General features: G+C 43.9%; 1 protein-coding gene across 1 annotated transcript in view; it reads left to right on the forward strand.

Annotated features, from left to right (window-relative positions):
• The window catches only part of MAML2 (mastermind like transcriptional coactivator 2), a 209154-nt gene extending 201047 nt beyond the window's left edge, over positions 1 to 8107 (forward strand). Inside the window, exon 5 of the mRNA XM_086882025.1 lies at positions 3348 to 8107. Coding sequence (XP_086738151.1) covers positions 3348 to 4330 — 983 coding nt within the window. The 3' untranslated portion in view covers positions 4331 to 8107. The remainder of the gene's footprint in view (positions 1 to 3347) is intronic.
• The last annotated feature ends 10186 nt before the right edge of the window (positions 8108 to 18293 follow it).

The raw sequence follows: 18293 nt of genomic DNA on the forward strand, positions 1-18293 counted from the left end.
AGGGCCCCGTCCCTATCACCCCTACAAAAGGATCACAGAATCACAGAAAGGTTTGGGTTGGAAGGGACCTTAAAGATCATCTAGTTCCAAACCTTCTGTCACTAGACCAGGCTAGTCAGAGCCCCATCCAACCTGGCCTTGAATACTTTCAGGGATGGGACATTGACAACTCTTTCACATATTCCAACGTTTCACCATCCTTAAGTAAATTTCTTCCCTATGTCTAATTTAAATCTATCCTCTGTCAATTTGAAGTCATTCCCCCTTATCCTGTCATTGCATATCCTTGTCGAAAGTCCCTCTCTTTCTCTCATAGCCTCCTTCAGGTACTGGAAAGTACCTCAGAGCCTTCTCTTCTCCCAGCTCATCAACCCCAGCTCTCTCAGCCTGTCTTCCTAGGAGATGTTACAGTAGTTCCAAAAATGCACAACCCACCAGCAAAGCTGAAGAAGGGGCTAATCATGTGGTTGCCACCTGAGCACTGATTGTGAGAATGTGATTGTCCCTTGTGGAGAGGTGGACTCCCAGGTGGACTCCCCATAGCATATCCTGTCCCAGGGGCTGCCCAGATCAGGGACTGAATTTAGGTGCTTAAGTTGGGACAACACAATTCTTAGGATAATTAGATCCTCTACAGTCAAGCGTCTCTGACTTAGAGCCTGTTTTTTGGAACAGGAAGCCTTCAGGACAGGGGCAGCTTCTTAATTTAGGTATCTGTGTTTATATTGATTTGGTATAAGAACTCTGGCTGTGGAGTCATGCTCAGTGTTAATAATGATTTGGGAAGAGTTATTTTATTTCCTTAAGTCCTTAAGGAAAAAAATGAGTCCTTTGCATCCATTACTAAATGGAAATAGCATATGTACAAAGATAATGCAGAAAAAGGCAGAAATATATAATTTGTTATTTGGTTCCAGTCTGTGGGAGCTGAACATCATTATGATGAAATTTCAACAGGAACAGTATATTAAACAGCTGTTCCTAAACATAGGCTTTTAAAATATGTATGCCCATGATTTGTCTTAGAGAGTTCTAAAAGAACTGTCTGAGAGGTTCTCCAAATTCTTTGTGTCACCTTTTATTTAGTCTGGAAAACCAAGGGAAACTGCTAATGCCATGATAAAAATTAAAAGACTAAGTAGATAATTGCAGCCCCAATGCAGAGTTCAGCAAAACTGCTGGAGTGCAGATACAGCCCAAATAATAAAGAACTTTGGAAAGAGAAGATGTAATTCATTTCAGTCAACATGGGCTGATGTTATAAGAATCTTTTCAAACTTGCATGGTATCTCTTTCAATGAAACCACAACTTAAAGGCAATAGATGCCTAGATTATGCCTGTTAAAGCATCTCACTTCCTACTGCCTATTTAGGTTAAGAAACCTGAGTGACACAAAATTAACATATCTCAAAAGAAAATGGCTGACAGGTCTCCAGATATCATTTGAGAGCAGTCTGTGTGATACTGGATATGCAAACATTTTCTGTGATGTTGCTGAACTGGAAAAATGGAGCTTACTTTACCTCCACATTGCAGATGTGCAAAGGTTATTGCTGTGACCACCTATGATGTACAGCTCTGAAATCAAATGTCAAAAACGATGTCAGGAGCTCCAAACAGACCAAAGGACTGGAAAACATGCCACACACTGAGATTGAAGTACCTGGAGAATGCTGCAAGCATGACACAGTCTTGAAGCATCTGTATAGTAGGAAGGAATTTATCATGGAACAACTAATAAAATTAATCACACAGACCAATATATCATAAGATTTGGTGATAAAGCCAAAGTTAGTCAAATTCTATCTGGTTTTGCCATATGTATGAAGGATTAAACCAAGGTAGTGTCTCATGCCCAACAATTGCTATTAGTTGCACCCTATGAAATAGAAAATCTCCTCGTTCCTCCTCCGGGAAAGGCTCAGAGAATTCCTGGAATTCAGTAGTACCTTGATAGCAAGCTCTTTTGACAGCTTTTCTCACACTCTGGGGGCCACCCAAAGAGGTGTGAGAATTTAGTTTCTATGTGCCATGTGGCACAGATTTCCTCAGCTGACCCACACATTGTGTGAAGAAACATCTCCTTTCATTTGATGAATGGTTCATCCTTGAACCTGACTTCTTCAAGATGTGCTTCTTGTAGGATTTGTACTGGAAGCAACAGTAGCAAAGGAAATTACAGTATGGAGCAGCTGATTGTGTGCAGAGAGGGTTCTCCACAGTGACACCTACACTGGCTGTGTTTAAGAAGTGATTGGTCTTTCTCAATCAGTCTCTCAGGGATTAGTTGAGTCTTGCACTGCATAAGCATTCAGCCTTGATGGTATAAATGACCTACTGTGGCCTCAAAATAGATGCTATGTAGCCAAAGAAGTGAGCTTGTGCCAGTGTTTAGGGCCTGAAGGCAAGAAAATCCTCTCTTCTTGTCTTCCATTGGCAGATATCAAGTACAGGAAAATTCTCCATTGGGCAAGAATCAGCTAGGAGTGATAAACTGGTGCCAACTCATGACTTGTAGTTTTCTGATGCACAAAAGGGGATGTTCAGGTGCAGCAAGCACTGGCACATGATGTGTCATTCCCTCATGGGCAAGTCTGTTTCTGCAGAGGCAAATAGCCATAGCCTGGCTGGGAAGAGAGCTTAGAAGGGGCATGTGTGAGGCTCAGCAGGCACAGCATTGAGTCATGTCCTCAAGCCTGCTTGGCCACTACGTGGGAGGACAGGCACGTCACAGACTGGGCTGAGCTCCTGTCCCAGCATACGGCTGCAAATACGTGAGATGCATTCTCAGCTCCTACTGTCATCTGAGACAGACATTCCCAAAAAAGGATGGCTACTGCTGCTGTAGGTGTCTAAGAAAGGTGGAAAAGGAGTCTGATGAAAGTGCCTCTCACTCTCCATTGTCTCTAGAGGGATCCAGGATGAGCCATGCCCTCTAAGGAAGAAAAGCGCTTGATCTCTGATCACTAAGAGAAGCTTTGTCCTGTCTGACGTGTCTAGTGCTTCTGTAAAGGAAGGCAGGAAAGTCTTCTTTCCTGCCCAGTGCTTCTGTCTATCCTTCCCTGCTCCAATATTTCTTTCACAATGAACACCAGTTTTGGCTTATGTGCTCTCCTCTGAAGGGATGGAAAGACCACAGGTGGCTTATTATAGACCAAACCAGCCTTTGGATGATAGGCATCTTCAAGACCTTGAGCAAGTTCATGTAAGTCCTCTTAAGAACAACGTGTCTTCTTCAAGGAACTCTGCTCATAGAAAGCTGAATTTTTGAGCTGTTGGTATTTGAATGACACCGCATATTGATGCGCTCGTGCTTGTTGTAACACTTGTGTTTTTTCCTTTCCAGGTGGTTCACCAGCTGTGAGCATGAGTTCCAACAACATGTCCTTATCCAACCCGATTTCAACTCATAGCATCATGGCCCAGAGCTCCAGCCTCATGTCCACCCCTGCTGGAACCCGAATGCCTTCTGTTCCTGCTGCTCGGAGTATGGGCTGCTACGGGAACCTTCCTTGCAACCAACCAAGCACATACAATGTGACTTCAGGAATGAACCAAATGCAGCCCCACAGAAACCAAAATCAGGTTCTGCCCACTCAGAATAACCCCATGGTGTCCCGACAGCAAACCATGACACAGGGGAACAACGGGGTGGCTTTTGGGACAGGGTCAGTGGTCAACTCTCAGCAAATAAGGCCAAGCTTGACCCATGGAGCGACAGGTATCCCTGCTCAACGGCCGGCCAATGTGATGATCACAGCTACTGCCAGTGCCCAGAACTGGGCCCCACAAGAGGCTGCAGTGAAGCAGCAGGATGCACTGAAACCTGCAGGGGTCCGTTTCCCCACCGGCACTCCGTATCCTAACCAGTCCTTGCAGCGCAATGTTGGCAACCAGCATTTTCCTCCGCGTGCGTTGGCACCTCCTAACCAGTTAACGGCGGGAGTCCAAATGAGGCCCCCTCTAAACCAAATGCACCAGACTCTCAATGGACAATCTGCTGGCTCCCTACGAGGGCTCAGCATAAGACCCAATCAGCTGAGGGGTCAGACTGTGCCTACCTTGAATCAGCCAGGAACAAGTATGACACCGCCATCATCTCTGCCATCAACCGGTTTCACAACTACCAACCAAACCTCCCGGGCTTACCAAGGAAGTGACCATGGTAATGACCTGGCGTTTGACTTTCTCAACCAGCAAGGTGACAGTATAGGACCTGCGCTCAACAGTGACTCGGATTTTATAGATTCTTTACTGAAAACAGAACCTGGTAATGATGACTGGATGAAAGACATCAACCTCGATGAAATTTTAGGGAACCACTCCTAAGTGACAGTACCAAGAGGTAACCAGATGAAGAGGCAGCAAGGACATTAGCTTTCTCTTTAGATGCCAACAACCTGTTTTATTAATTTACACTCCAGTAACTGGGCTTTGCTTTAAAATACAACACAGAGCCAACTGCCTGGTTTGAAGAGTAGCTCTAAGAACAAAACTGAAATGACAGTGTAAGTGATATTCCTGCCTGCCCCAAAGAAGTGAAAACGTGTGAAGGGTCTCTTTCCCACACCTGTGCCCAGCCCATTGCAAACTCATGGGTTCTTCTCAGAGGGGCTCCAGGAAAAAAAATGTGTTCAGCTTCCCACACATGGAAGCACCAGACAGTGGTATGGGCTGTGGAACAACATTTCTCTGGTGCAAGTAAGACCCCGAGTGGTCCACAGCTCTTCAGTCATCGTGTTCACAGCCCTTAACTTCCCTGGGACTGCTCAGCCCTGACAGCATCAAGCCCTGTGTAAATCTCATGGCATTACAAAAACTGTTTACTTCTGCACAGTACAAACTTGTATTTGCTTTCCCAATGATTTTGTTATAAACCCTGTACTTTTTGTAGCACACAGCAGGGTAAGTGGTCTCATCCAAGGGAAGAAGGAAACAGATCATCCAGCATGTTACTCAGTGTGTTCTAGCATTTGTGCTCTCCCTTTCATCAGTGTTTGCAGTGAGTATTCAGAGGATGCTGCTGTTCTGCCAGCAGCACAGTCATTCTGGGCATTGAGGGAAACATGAGACGAACTACTACCAAAGCTCAGGATCCTCACTTTGCCACTTTTCCCTGCCCCAGGGACTTCAGTGACTTCATAGAAACTTGAGTGAGAAGGGTGCTCATGATTTGACTCTGACTACTCTCCCAGTCCAGCTTAGAGGAGGGCAAATACCTAAAGTGGCTCAGCTAAGCCACTGTCCTCATTTTCATCTCAAATCATGGCGAATATCAATCAAGTAGTTCAGCCTGATCTTCTCTCAAACAGGTTTAGCCCAGACAAAATGCCACCATCATCTACCTGCCTGGGGGAAAGCTGCCATTTTGATTGCACAGCATTTTGGTCCCATCCTGTTTTCTCCTTTGCTGTATGGGGGGAGTGGAAAGAGTTCTGGTGATGTCCCAGGTCCCCACAGCCTCTGTCTGGAGTACCAGAGGCTCTGCCCCTGAAACTAGCATGCACATCAATTATAACTCACAGCAGGAAGCTCCATCAGCCACATCTGTGTTTGTACATGAAACAGTTACGGGGATTATTTCCGGGCACTGGACTCAATAATCTGTTCTGGGTTTGGGGACAGACCAGCTAATGTTGCCCTGAGCAATTTCTGTGCATCACTAGGAAGATATCCTTGAGCAAGGACCATTCCCATGAGCAGTTTGCAGCCACCTTGCCTTGAAGGCTAACAAAGCAGAGCAGTAAGGATACAGGCTGTCCCACATGACTAGACTATGCCAGGGAATAGTCTTGACTATATGAATTTTTTTGCTATGGTCTTGGTCAGAAATGGCATCAGAAGGATATGCTATGTCACTATAAAGCAGCTCCACGGTGATTCAGACAGGATTCATGGATGGGAACAGATCTCGCAATTCAAATGAAAATGCTGTTCCTTCAAATGATGTGGTGCAATGTGTTTCACAGCCTCCTCTGAATTAACTAAAACTAGATGTGGCAAAGGAATACAATGCCTACGTTCGCATGCCTTGGTGCCAAGAGGCATTGCTCAGCCCGTGCAAGTGCTTTATTCATCCTTGTTAGTGGCAGCGGGATGAGTAGACTATTTGACAATAGCCTCTGCACTTATCTGACCTACTTCTTGCAAGAGGTTTTAATAAGGCTTTTCCAGTCATTTCACCCTGTCATTTCAAATGGGCACAATTTTTCAGGATGTTTCAAGAAGCATCGTCACAAAAACGAGCACCAGCACCTCCACAAAAGGTGTAACATGGGCATTTAGTTGGTTATGCCAGTTGAGGCTGTTCATTCCCAGAGAAATAAGAGGGACAAGAAAGCCTGCTGAAGAGTCCCTTCTGCCAGCCCAGCTAGTGATCATTGCACACCCCTGCATTGTGTAATGTGGTGACTCAGCTGCCCAGAAAGCTCCCTCTTCTCCCCAGTTCTGACCAGGGTGCATGCGGTCCCTTTGATATGTCAGCAGAAGTTTCTCCAAGTCTCTGAAGAGCTTTTCAGCTCAGGCCACTGGGGTCCCACCTAAGCTTGGAGAGATACAGATGTGATGTAATAAATGTGTCCCGTATAAATCATGCAAAACTAGACTGAAGTAGTAGCTGCATGAGTTTGAAGTGAAAGGAGGATTGGCTTATCTGCCTCACACACTCCCTGTCCACGAGCAGGTCAGCAGTGACTGCCGGCGCTCTGGTAGGAACAGACAGCTGCGATGGATGCCACGGAGGCCAAGGCTGAGTTAGCATCACCATGAGCAATGGGCACTGTAGTCTGGTAACTTCAACCACCCTCACATGCCATTGAAAAAGCTACCACTGCTTTCTGTATTAAGGCCAGACTGATTTCCAGATCCTCAAATGATGTAAAAAAATTTCTTCAGCTGAGGAGCTGGTCCCAAGGAGTCAGGAGTTGGACTCAGTGATTCTCGTGGGTCCCTTCCAACTCAGGATATTCTATGATTCTATGGTTCTATGATATTATGCAGTGGTGGACTCAATGCTGAATGTTGTCCTGCTGGCCTCAGCCTGGAGTGCAAAAGACACTGGGCTGTGAGTGCCACCCCTGGGAACAAAATTACATCCTGTCTTAAGTAAATTCAAAAAAGGTAGAGGCCATTTCCAGTCCTGTATATATATGCCTGATGCATTTGAAATATGAGCTTGTGAAAGACTCTTGCAACCAAAACTTGAATCCAGTACCATTTCTTCAGAACACTTGTATCTGAATGGAGCTAGTGTCTTTTTTTTCTTTCTTTGCAATGGCTAAGTGCACTACCCTTAAAGTCTATTTTTCATCATTGACTGGGCACTCTTCACAGTATTGGGTTGTAAATATAAAGAATTATTTGTTTTGTAAACTTTTGTAAAAACAACAACAAAAAGTAATAATATTTTGGTAGGAATAATAAAAATCATATTATTTGGGTTATATTTATACATATGTGAAATAAATATACTATCAAAAAGTTGTATTTTATACAAAAAGTCAACTGTTACCTTTTTGTATTCTATATACAAAGTTTTGTATGATATGATTGTTTATTTTTATCTGCAGATTTCAACTTTGGGTTTGGGGGAGGGCAGAACGGGATCATGGTTAAATAGCTGGGTCTGACCCCAAGCTCACTGAAACCAATGGAGTTTTTCCATTGCCTTCACAGGGCTTTGAATCAAGCCTTTAAATCACCTTCAGATATGTTTCACATCTGAAGCGCTCTGGAAACCTCAACATGAAAACATTCCAGGTTTCAAATTTTATCCCCGAAAAAGGCTTTTATTATTATAATTATTGTTATTATTGTTATTTCAGCTGTTGAGAGGCAGGTGGGACCTATGTAACTGTCATGTCCTTGTTGCATGTATGTCTGCTTTATATTTTCCCCATATTATAAACCAGTGTTTCTCTATACAGACTGAAAAGAAAAAGTTGCTGTACAGAAGTGTTTGTGTTTATGCATTTTTACATGTGGCTGTATATACCTCCTAGTACTATGCAGTGACACTTATTTGACTCCATTTATTTTTCACCTAAACATGAATAGTATGTTTTTCAGTAGCTATCAAAACTCTGCCAAGTAAATCAATCAAAATTATCCCAGGTGTCTCTTTTCTTACTATGAATTTTATATTGAATGTCTGTTTAGTCACCTGTTCATTCATCTGAGTAAATTAAAACTACAGTGATATTTCAGGAGGAGGGGGGGGTGGGGGCTGGGGGGGTGAAAAAAGAAAAAAATGAACATTTGGCAGTTTCCAGGAGCCTTTTTGCCAGCAAGCTGTGATGTCTTCCTACTGACTGAAGACATGGTTTCACTACCAGAAAGGGTTAACAAATAAGGGTTAACAAAAAATGCTATTTCAGCTCCTGGTGAATGGGTTGATGGAATCTTGTAGCAGAGTTGCTTTGGGATCCTGCAAAAATTAAAGCTGAGAACTGTACCCCCAAGAGTTAATTACCCCAAGAGGGCTGGCTAGGTCCCCAAGCCCATGCCCTGCCCTGGATCATACCCTGGAGATATTTGCCCCACTCCCCTCACTATCAGAGACCCCTAATGAGAAGCCAGAAGTCAGACAGCTGGCCACTCCTTTCCTCCTTGCCTTCTTCACATTACACCTCATTCTAGCCTAAAGAGATTCCAGCCTATAGATATTCCAGCATGTACAACATCACGTTGTGTCGCCAGCTTGTTTTACACAAGTATTCATCCCTACCAGGCTATTTTTAGAAGGTCAGCCCTGAGGAAGTGTCCCGTTCCTCGAGAGGTTTTCCGGCTCCATCTCCAAGTGGGTGGCTCTTCCTGCCCCATGAACTGAGCAGAAGGGGTGGTGGAGGGGATGTTTCGAAGGGACAAATGTCAGCACATCGCTGCCTGTGCTCAAAGGCTGCCTTGTGCTATTTTGAGATGTAGGGGAAAAAAAAAGGGCCCCCCACATCTTAACTGCTTCACTGCTGGTGCTGCTGATGAGGGACTGCCATGCAGCACATCCACCCTTTCAGTCCCTCCCTGCTCACCTTCCCCTACAGGGTAAGCAGGAAGGCACCGCCCTTGGCTGCCCCTCACAGCACCTAGAGCACAGCTCTACTGGCTGCTCCCCTCACAGGGGATTTTTTTGCTTCTGTTGCTTGGTCCCTCCTTTGTATCTGACTCCTACCGACAAATGGCTCCTTTGTCCTGCCCTGGCATCTGGTGCTTTCACAGGAGGGGTGGGGGAGGATGCTGGCAGATGCCCAGTGTCCCACTGCAGTAGCTGTGCCCATGCTCCTGACCCTGGGTGGACATGCCAAAGCGAGGAGCTGCCCAGGAGGTGTGTGGCTCTCTCCTCGTTTCAGCATTTTCAGCACAGGTGATAGAAAGTGCTTCCCCTGCACTCAAGGGGGAAAATAAGGTACAGTCCCACTCACCCACTCTGAGTGGACTGGGTGGACTTACTGAGTCCCGCTCAGGTAAATCTGAAACAGATCAAGAAACTCATGCCCTAAAGGTGTGTCTTTGTCTACCTCAGCTGTAAAGGCAAAAAGGGAGGCAGGCAGAATGTGGGCTGCTGCCCACCTGAAGAAGGTACATCTTTGTCAGTGAGCTGGAAAACAGGCTGGGACCCCTCCCTGTCCCTGGAGCGTGGCTGCCTTGCCACCAGGCTCGGAGTCCCTGGTAGTGCGTGGGGGCCGTGACCACCCTCCTGCAGGTCTCACAATCAAAAGCCATTCCCACAGTGGGTGCAGGACGAGAGGGATAAGACAATGTAAAATACAAGTCACCCTGTGCCACATGGCTTCTGTGCCAGAAAATGTCCCCTGGACTGTCTCCTGTGCCCAGGGAGATGTAGCCAGCGAGACCACATGGAGGAAGTGTGAGACATGAGTGCCAGTGAGTATTTTCCCTGCCTGGCCAGATGCAGCACAGCAGGAATTGCACCAGGCCCAGGCAAGGGCTGACCTTTCCCACTGCATCCAAATCACTTGGTGGGAACCACTACCAGCTCGGGCAGCACAGCCAAGAGCGCTGCTCCCTCCCACGGCAGAATGGAGATCTGGCAGCTGCAGGGACAGGGATGACATGGACAGGATTCCTCCTGCCACAATAAAAGTTTCAACCATGGTAAAAGCTTACTTCATCATAATTTTTAAATTAGGCATTCTGGGTCCAGAAAATGTCAGACAAGCTGAAAAAAGCAGGTTGATTAGGACTTAGAAATTTGATCTTTAAAAAACTAAAAACAAAGCCAAACAAAACTGAACCAAAAAAACCAAACAAACAACAACAACAAAAACAAAACAAAACAAACAAAGCAAAACAAAACCAAGCCAAAACCTAAATAAACAAAAGAAACTCAACCTGACTGCAGCATTTGGCGAATTGGCATTTTTATTGCAAGCAGTTCCTTTAGAAGAGCTGAAGCTTAAATGATTGTTTTTCCTGTAATGACCCAGCCTCCTGTGTGAGCACCCAGCAAGCGATGGCCTTTGTGGGTGGACACCTGTGGATCTTCATGTTGCTGGTGTGCTGTGTGCCTGGGTACCAAGGCTGGATGAGCTGCTCCAGCACCCCCAGGACAAGCAGTGGCAGAGGGAGCCTGCTCCTCCCAGAGCAGCAGGGATAAAGCCTCACCTGGCTGCGCTGCCGTGTGCCTGGTGAGCTGCTCACTCTCCCCAGACTTGTGCATTCCTGTACACGGCTTCAGACAACAAAAATGCTCTATCTGCATTTTTTTGGAGGACTGCCTGACATGTTTTCACTCTGGCTGACTGGTCTGCCTTGTTTGACAGGACACAGTTGCTCTGTTTTATCCTTCTTGCCCAGGAACATCGGGAAAAACCCTGTGGTGCTGTTAAGTGTTTGGATGAAATGCTGAGTATAGGTACATCCATGCACTCCTCTTGAAGTTAAGAGATCTGATGGCAAAACCTATCCCTCAATATCAATTTGAGATGAAAGGCAAAGCTCCCAGTTGTTGTGAAAGTCAATGAATATCATGTAAGGGCAGGATTTGTCCTTGATACCATTATGTTGGAGTGTCATGGGGAAAATAAAACCAGGGAATGTGTTCAAATGGCCTTTTGTGCTTACCTAACCTCTAAGTACAACAGGGAAGTTCAAATTTAGAGGCCTAAAATTTTTTTAAAAAACATTAAATTAGTTCCTGAAGCAGTCCTAGAGTACCAGCTACTGAGAAATATTTATTAGAAATTATTGTAGTATTGTTTAAGGATCTGATATGGAAAGCTTCTTCTTGTAGATATGGCCTATAGGGTTAATTCCATAAGCTGATTTCATGAACAAGTGGGCTCACATAACATACAGGTTAATATATATCAGTGGAATTTCCACCACTGAAAGACATCTAACTTTTTCAAGAAAAAACTCAGGTGGGGACTCAGTAATTTGGCTGCATCTCTTCAAATTTATTTGAGAAGGACGCTGATGAGTTTTCCCAAAGTGCAGTTTTTAAAAAGAGATTTCAGGGTGTGCATGCCATATTATTTGATTCCTCAAATTTAGCCATGTCTTTAAGGTAAATACTGAAGGATAACTAAGAATACATGCATTGGACAATATAGCCCTTTGAGAATCTACACAACAGCTTTGCCAATGAATGTTTATTCCTTGAGTTCCTTCTCTTAAGGATTGTGCTTTTGTTCCATATTACTTCAGCAAGACTTCTAGACAGCATAATGTTATTCATAGTATCTCTATGAATAACCTAACTCTACAGCAAATTAAAATTGGTGTAAGAAACCCCACTGTCCTCTCACTGATTTCCTTAGTGTGAACATGTTTGCCTTGGTCTGTTGGATAACCAGGCTCACAGGATGTCTACAGCGGATGTAGGAACCCTATGTGTGTTTCCAAAAGGCTGATCAAAGCTGCATGGCTGTGTGGATCCCTATTCACATGTGAGCTGCAAGTTAACTGCATTAGTACAGCTAAAATCAGGATTTCATGCAAAACACTCCCTGAAAGCCAACTTTTCCCTTCATTTAAGTAAGAAATCCACTAATTAAAGAGTTTGCCCATAGTTACATGACATCTTTGTGTTATTATAGACGCATTGGTCTTGATTAATTGTGTGGATCTTACTAGAGTAAAGCCATCACATGATAATCTTATTCATTAACTTTCCCTCCAATGCCAAAGACTTAATCTAGTGGGTTTCACCATATAAACTACTAGCTTCTGACATACAAATACCAATAGACCATCTGTTTATACTGGGGAGTTTAAAACCTTCTCACAGAAAATATCTAGAGTGCTTTAGAAGGTTACAAAGAGAAGCTTTCAACAGATGAAAAGATAGTGCTATTTAAAGAAGTAAATCATTAAAAAATGGAATTTAAAAAACTCTTCGTGAAGAACATTTCATTAGTTTCTCAACATTGAATATAGTCTTTTTATAAGTGACTCAAGTGCACAAAACAGCACAAAACCTCAGAAATATTCTTTTGTTACATCTGTCTTTTTAACCCTCAGTAGTGGCCTATTTTGGCTTCCCCTTTTGGTTTTCTTTTTAAAAAAAAAAATTTAGAATTGAGTCTTTTTTATACACTTTACTGTGTCTCCAAAGCCTCCTGCTATTAGATCAGTTTTAGCTTTCAGCAAGTGAGAGCTTGCAATAAAGAAAAATCTCCCAATGGCCACCAACACGGCGGCACAGCGTAACTCTGCACTTGGATGACAGATTAGCTCCAGAAATGCTACTTTTTATTAAATTATCTAAGCTTTCATCAGAGAATGCTTTCACCAGGCTTTTACAGCCTTTGATAAAAGGCAAGATTTCTGATAAGGAGCCCAAAGCCCAGCTCGCACGCCTACATTGATCTAAAGGATGATGTCTGGCCCTCAGATTTTAGCTCGTAGAATAGTGCCACCCTGGTAATATGATGTAGACCAGGCAGAAATAAGCAATTCAAATGAACAGAAGACTAGAAAATATATAGACAGGAATGAAGGTTCTTTAGCCTGAAGAGGAGGAGATTTGAGTGGGAATAGGAAAGAGAGTCTTTGAATGGATAGATCACAGCTGCTGGGGAGAAAAGACTGGGTATTTTCCATAATGATCTCTTCAGGCCAAGAAATCATGGCTTCAGGTTAGATGCCAGGTGGAATTTTTTAACAGAAAGGATAATATGAGGATGGACTGTCTGAGGAGGTTATGGGGTCCTCAGGACCTACTTAGGCAGCTGTCAGAAATGATACTGGTGTGCTTATCTGTCTTCAGCCAGCGGAACAGACTAAATGTCTTCATGGGTCCTCACAGAAAGGCAGCAAAAATATTGAAAACAAGTGAAAAGTTTTCATGTTGCAGAAGAAAAGGGGAAAAAAATTAAATTGTTTTGTGGGGCTTAAGTCAATGAATGCTTAACAATTCATATGAAGAGCAATGCATCCCAACCCACTTCCCATCCTGCAAGGCAACTATTCAAATCCCACTCTGCTCCTACACCATAAAAAAACAGCAGGAGGCTTGAGAGAGATGGGTTTGTCCCAACTGTCGTGTCTGCTCCTTCAGATATTTTCCTGGAGAGTGAAGTTAAAGAAATCTTCTATTTCAGCTCCCTTTCCTGAAGAAAAGGATTTTGATCCTGTGCTTGCACTTTTATGTTAAAGTTACCAGATCAGGCTGGCTAATCACAGGAATGATCAGAAGCTCTAAGAGATACCCGAATCCAGCCCGGAGCATGTCTAAGTTGATGTCTTTGTTCACTTCACAAAACTAAACAGGAGTACCTTGTGAGAGGATTAGGTATCTGCAATTCAATCCAGATGATTGCTTTATTATGGAAAACCATCCCTCTCCATACCACCCAGAAGGACAGCCACCACAGGAGGACGGGCTCCTGTTCCACCCCAGTTGAAGCTGCAGGCTTTATAAGCAGAGTTAAAAGAAGATGTACAGCTGCTACAGGAGAGGGGCTTAACAGCGTGTGAACGCCATGTGCCTGTAAAGGTATTTAAAGGATTAGAGGAGAATTAAATGTTTGTCTGTCTTTGTTGTTCAGCACAGCTTCAAAGCTGGAAGACAGATATTAAAGAAGATATTTCCCGTCTTTAAATACCGGAAGGAGACTCCTAAAACAATAGCAGGGAAACACAGGCATGACCTAACAGATTTATACACAAAGATGTTGGATGATTCTTATTGGATGGGTGAAGAGCGTGCTATTCTGCGGTATAAAACAGTGATATAAAGTTCACAGTTTCAAATACTGGTGAACAATCCCTATCATGGACAAAAGAGTTGGCTCTGGATTCCTCTCTGGGAAACAGAAGGCAAGCACCCTGGCTGGTGGTTTCAATTCACCCCTCCACACTGGGCTGTTACTGGCCGATAGCAGAGAGGTGCTTCCCATGGCCTCTCCTCAAAGCAGTTCTCTTGGGCATCCCGGGGTGTTCACCAGTTTACCTGCTGTTGTTAAATCTGCCTTGCACCAAGAATCAGAGCTCTTAAGTTCCCCAATCAGAGAACTTTCTCTAAAACCTTTTAGGAGTAAGCTAGTTTGAGACAGAAACACTCTTGGAGGGATTCTCAGGCCAGCAGGTGCTTTCTGGGGGAAAGCTTCAGTTAAGGATTCAAGTAATGAATACTTGCCAACTTAGCTGGCAAGAGGAGGAATGGAGTCTTTCTCAGAGACGTTATGACATTAAATCAGATTTTTACTGAACTGAGAAAATTGCAGCTCCACAAATAGGGCTAAAGGGATCTTAAGATACCTTGGCATGCTCCTGATGCCGAACTATTCCACATAGCTTAGACATCTTTGGGGACATTGGCTAGGCTGTGGCTCACAGTCTGCAGCAGCTGCCCTCAGGCACCAGAGCTCTGCCCAGGGCAGCCGCTCTGCTCTGCGCTGTGGCTGCACTCTGGCTCCAGGCCCTTCTGTCTCCAGCATCATCCTCTCAAAATACCAAGTCCAATGCTTCTGAAATCATCTTTAGAAGGCAGACCGATGGCTGTTTTCTGCATGAGGGAGCATTTCTTCCAACTGCATTTCGGAGTTTTATGGATTATTCTTCTTCACTACTCGTTCTTATTTAATTCATTATAGAAAGGGCAGAGCAAAGGCGAAAACCTCACTCATTATATATTTCTCCTCTCCCGTTCCAGCCTATTTCTCTGAAAGATGTCATCACTGAAACAGTTAATTGGGACTAGTAGCAATTTATATCATCCTCAGAGAATAAAGGAAAATTCTTTGTAACAGCAAACCTCATTCTGAGCAAACACAGCCTTGACTTCCTAGGCTGCCCATCACCTTAAACAGCTGCATTATTTGTGACTTCACAGGCCCCACAGTGAAGAAAATAACTTTATTCATCTTCACTGTCATCATAGTATAAATCTGAAATGTATTTGGGTTTGTGTTAGGTTTAATGAGAGTGGGAATGTGCTCCCTAGAACATTATACAAGTATTTTTACAATGTGCACTGAGCTAACAGTTATTCAGGTTATTGAGCAACATGTTCATGCAGCCAAAGGCTTTATATCTTGTCCATGAAGAATGCTGGAACAGAAAAGGACATTTCTCTCCTTCTTTTCCTTTTTAAAAGTGAATTAATATCTCTTACTGGGGACACTGGTCCATCCTACATTAGGGTTACTTAACCCTTGCCTTTACAATGGACTTTTGTGATCCTTTTCTGTTGAAGGGATCAGGCCTCCATTTTTTTGGAAGCACGTATTCATACTCTGCACAGGGAATGTCCTTGGGGTAAAAAAGTATCTTTGACTTGGAAATTCCGCTCTGCTTTGGTTGAGACATTGAATGTTAAACCTCTGTTATTTCACTTCTCAGTTTCTCTAAGTTGGAAAGCATGTTGGAAACACTCCAGAATGACTGAAGCATTGAGGGAGCTATTGATGACTTGAGAGGCTACCTAGAAGAGAGGCTAGATGGTGTTAAAAGAATAAAGTAGGTATTTATTAAAAAGGCCTTCAGAGGATACACCTTGGGCAACACAAGAGCTCAGCCGAGGTTACACCCAAGATGGACGACAGATCACACTTTTCACACTTTTTTAAGTTTTGGTCCATTTACATTTTGGGGTTAATTGTCCAATTTCAGCTTCAGGTTGTGAAGTCCCATCCTTCCAGATTACTCTCTTCAAGTCACCATTGTCTATGCTTTTTGGGCCTGAAGCTGCAACGCTGTTCTTGGTTCTCAGGCTGGAAAAGGATTGTTTTGTCTAACTAAACTATGAAGAGAACTTGCTAACACTTTATATGAAGTTCAGAGTTATATACTAATGCAGTACAGAATCTGGAAAACATGAAAGCTAAAACTTAAGGCATCACTATGAGGCACATGCTGATGGTTCAAGTCGGGGCTCATTCTGAATTCCTGCTGACTTCAGGCACTGCCAACACCACAAAGCACCTCTGCTCTCTGCAGTTACTTTTGTAGCAGAGTTTGCCAAAGCAAACATGTCCCAGCCAAAGCATCAGCTTCCAAACTGTCTCTGCTCCCCAGTCACCTGAGCTTGTCTGTCATCATGCTGAGGATGGGCTGAGCCTGCTGGCAGAACAGCAGCACATACTGCACAGAGACACAGCTGAGCTGCCAGAGCAGTTGCAGCTGGGAGATGGTGGAGGACTGTGCCTCATGTCACCATCTTGTCACACCACCCTGGGGCCCCCATGACGGACTGAGGGATGCCATCCCTGAGCAGGGGAAAGAAAAGAACAGTTGCCTTGGGTTTTTTTATTCTCCCTCCACAGCAGTGCCAACGTATCCAGCACTAAAACTCACTTCTCATCCTTCTCCTTCCTTGTTAGGGTCAAAAATTCCCCAGCTAAGAAATGAGGACTAGCATCTTCCTTCATACATTCGCCACCAGCAGTTTATGTCCTTCTCAATCTCCCAAACTGCAGGGACCTGAGGCCCTTGTCCTTAAAGGGCAGGAAAGAGGATACTGGATTGTGCTCCTTCTTATCTTTTGAGACAAACACATGAGACAGCAATCCTTTTCAAACATCCCAGACCCCAACCATACAGATGTGCATGAGCAGAATGAGGGTATCAAGACCACCAAAGTCTCTCAGTTACCGTACCTTGGGTTCAGAGGTGACTCACTGTAGATAATAGTGAGGTAACTTAGTACACTCACATAAGATAACTAATGCTAATTTTGGCCTTCACAAACTTCAGAATTATATTATTATATATAATATATATAATATTATTATATTATTATATTTCAGCACTGCATCAGAGCCTTGCTATGCAGGGTAAAAGCAGTTGACATCCAAATGCTGAACTATGACCAGAAGTGGCATATTTGTTGTTGTCTGTGAAGCCTGCACTTACGTGCAGGCATAAGACTGGTTCCTAATTGCACAGTTCCTTTATGCTTACTGCCCCAAACCTTCCCTGCATCCAGACAGAGATGAGATGTCTGAGTGAGATCCCTTTAGGTTATACCGGGAAATTTGAGAACCAGGCATTTCCTAACTTTTGGTACATATGGCATTGCATCCTAAATATTTCTTTCATGCATTACTTTGATGAACACAACACAGATTTATGTATTCATCAATCAAACAGGTGGCAGAATAGATAAAAGCTGACTGCTCTCTTCGCTAAAGCCAGCTTAAAGAGGAGAGCAGTGCTGTTCATGCCTAGGAGAACAGTGACAGCAATTAGCATTCTCAGCTTATGTCAAAATTAGAGTCTGAGACCACTTGTAGGACTTTGAAGGCTCCTGCAGTTGTGTACTTCCCTGACTAGCCGCTCACTACCACCTTCCTGGGAGAAGTACACACTTGCTCCCCTTTCCAGCAGTCTGGTGCTCCTAGAAGTATTGCACAGCATCCTTATACTGGGTGTGCAATGGTTCTGCAGTCAGAGATACAACTCCCTAGGTAGGTCCACATTGCTAAAATAAAAAGTGGACAGGGGGATGCTGGCCATGGAGCCAAGTAGAGCAAATTGGCTGCTGCTCACGACAGAACCAGTTCCTTCTGGAACAATCTTGTCTCATCTCTGCAGTATTTAGCCTGGTTCTCAACTGGATCCATTAAGGCCCTGTGATCTGCCTTTTCCAAATTTTAGTTCCATTGGAATTGGTGATAAGCTTCTTCTCTCATTGTATCCATGGGCTTAATGAGTCTTCAGTAGCTTCCTGAACATTTTCTACAGCTCACACACTGCAGACAGGTAACTTACGCAGAGCAGACAACGAAACAGTCTCAAATACTTCATTTTTAATGCACTTACTGTTAAGCTCCTCAGCTCTTTCATCACTAGAGCATAACACCTTGTTGCTTTTAAAAGAAACTATGAG

The sequence above is a fragment of the Cyanistes caeruleus genome, chromosome 3 (assembly GCF_971803275.1).
Source record: "Cyanistes caeruleus chromosome 3, bCyaCae1.hap1.1, whole genome shotgun sequence".
NCBI lineage: Eukaryota > Metazoa > Chordata > Aves > Passeriformes > Paridae > Cyanistes > Cyanistes caeruleus.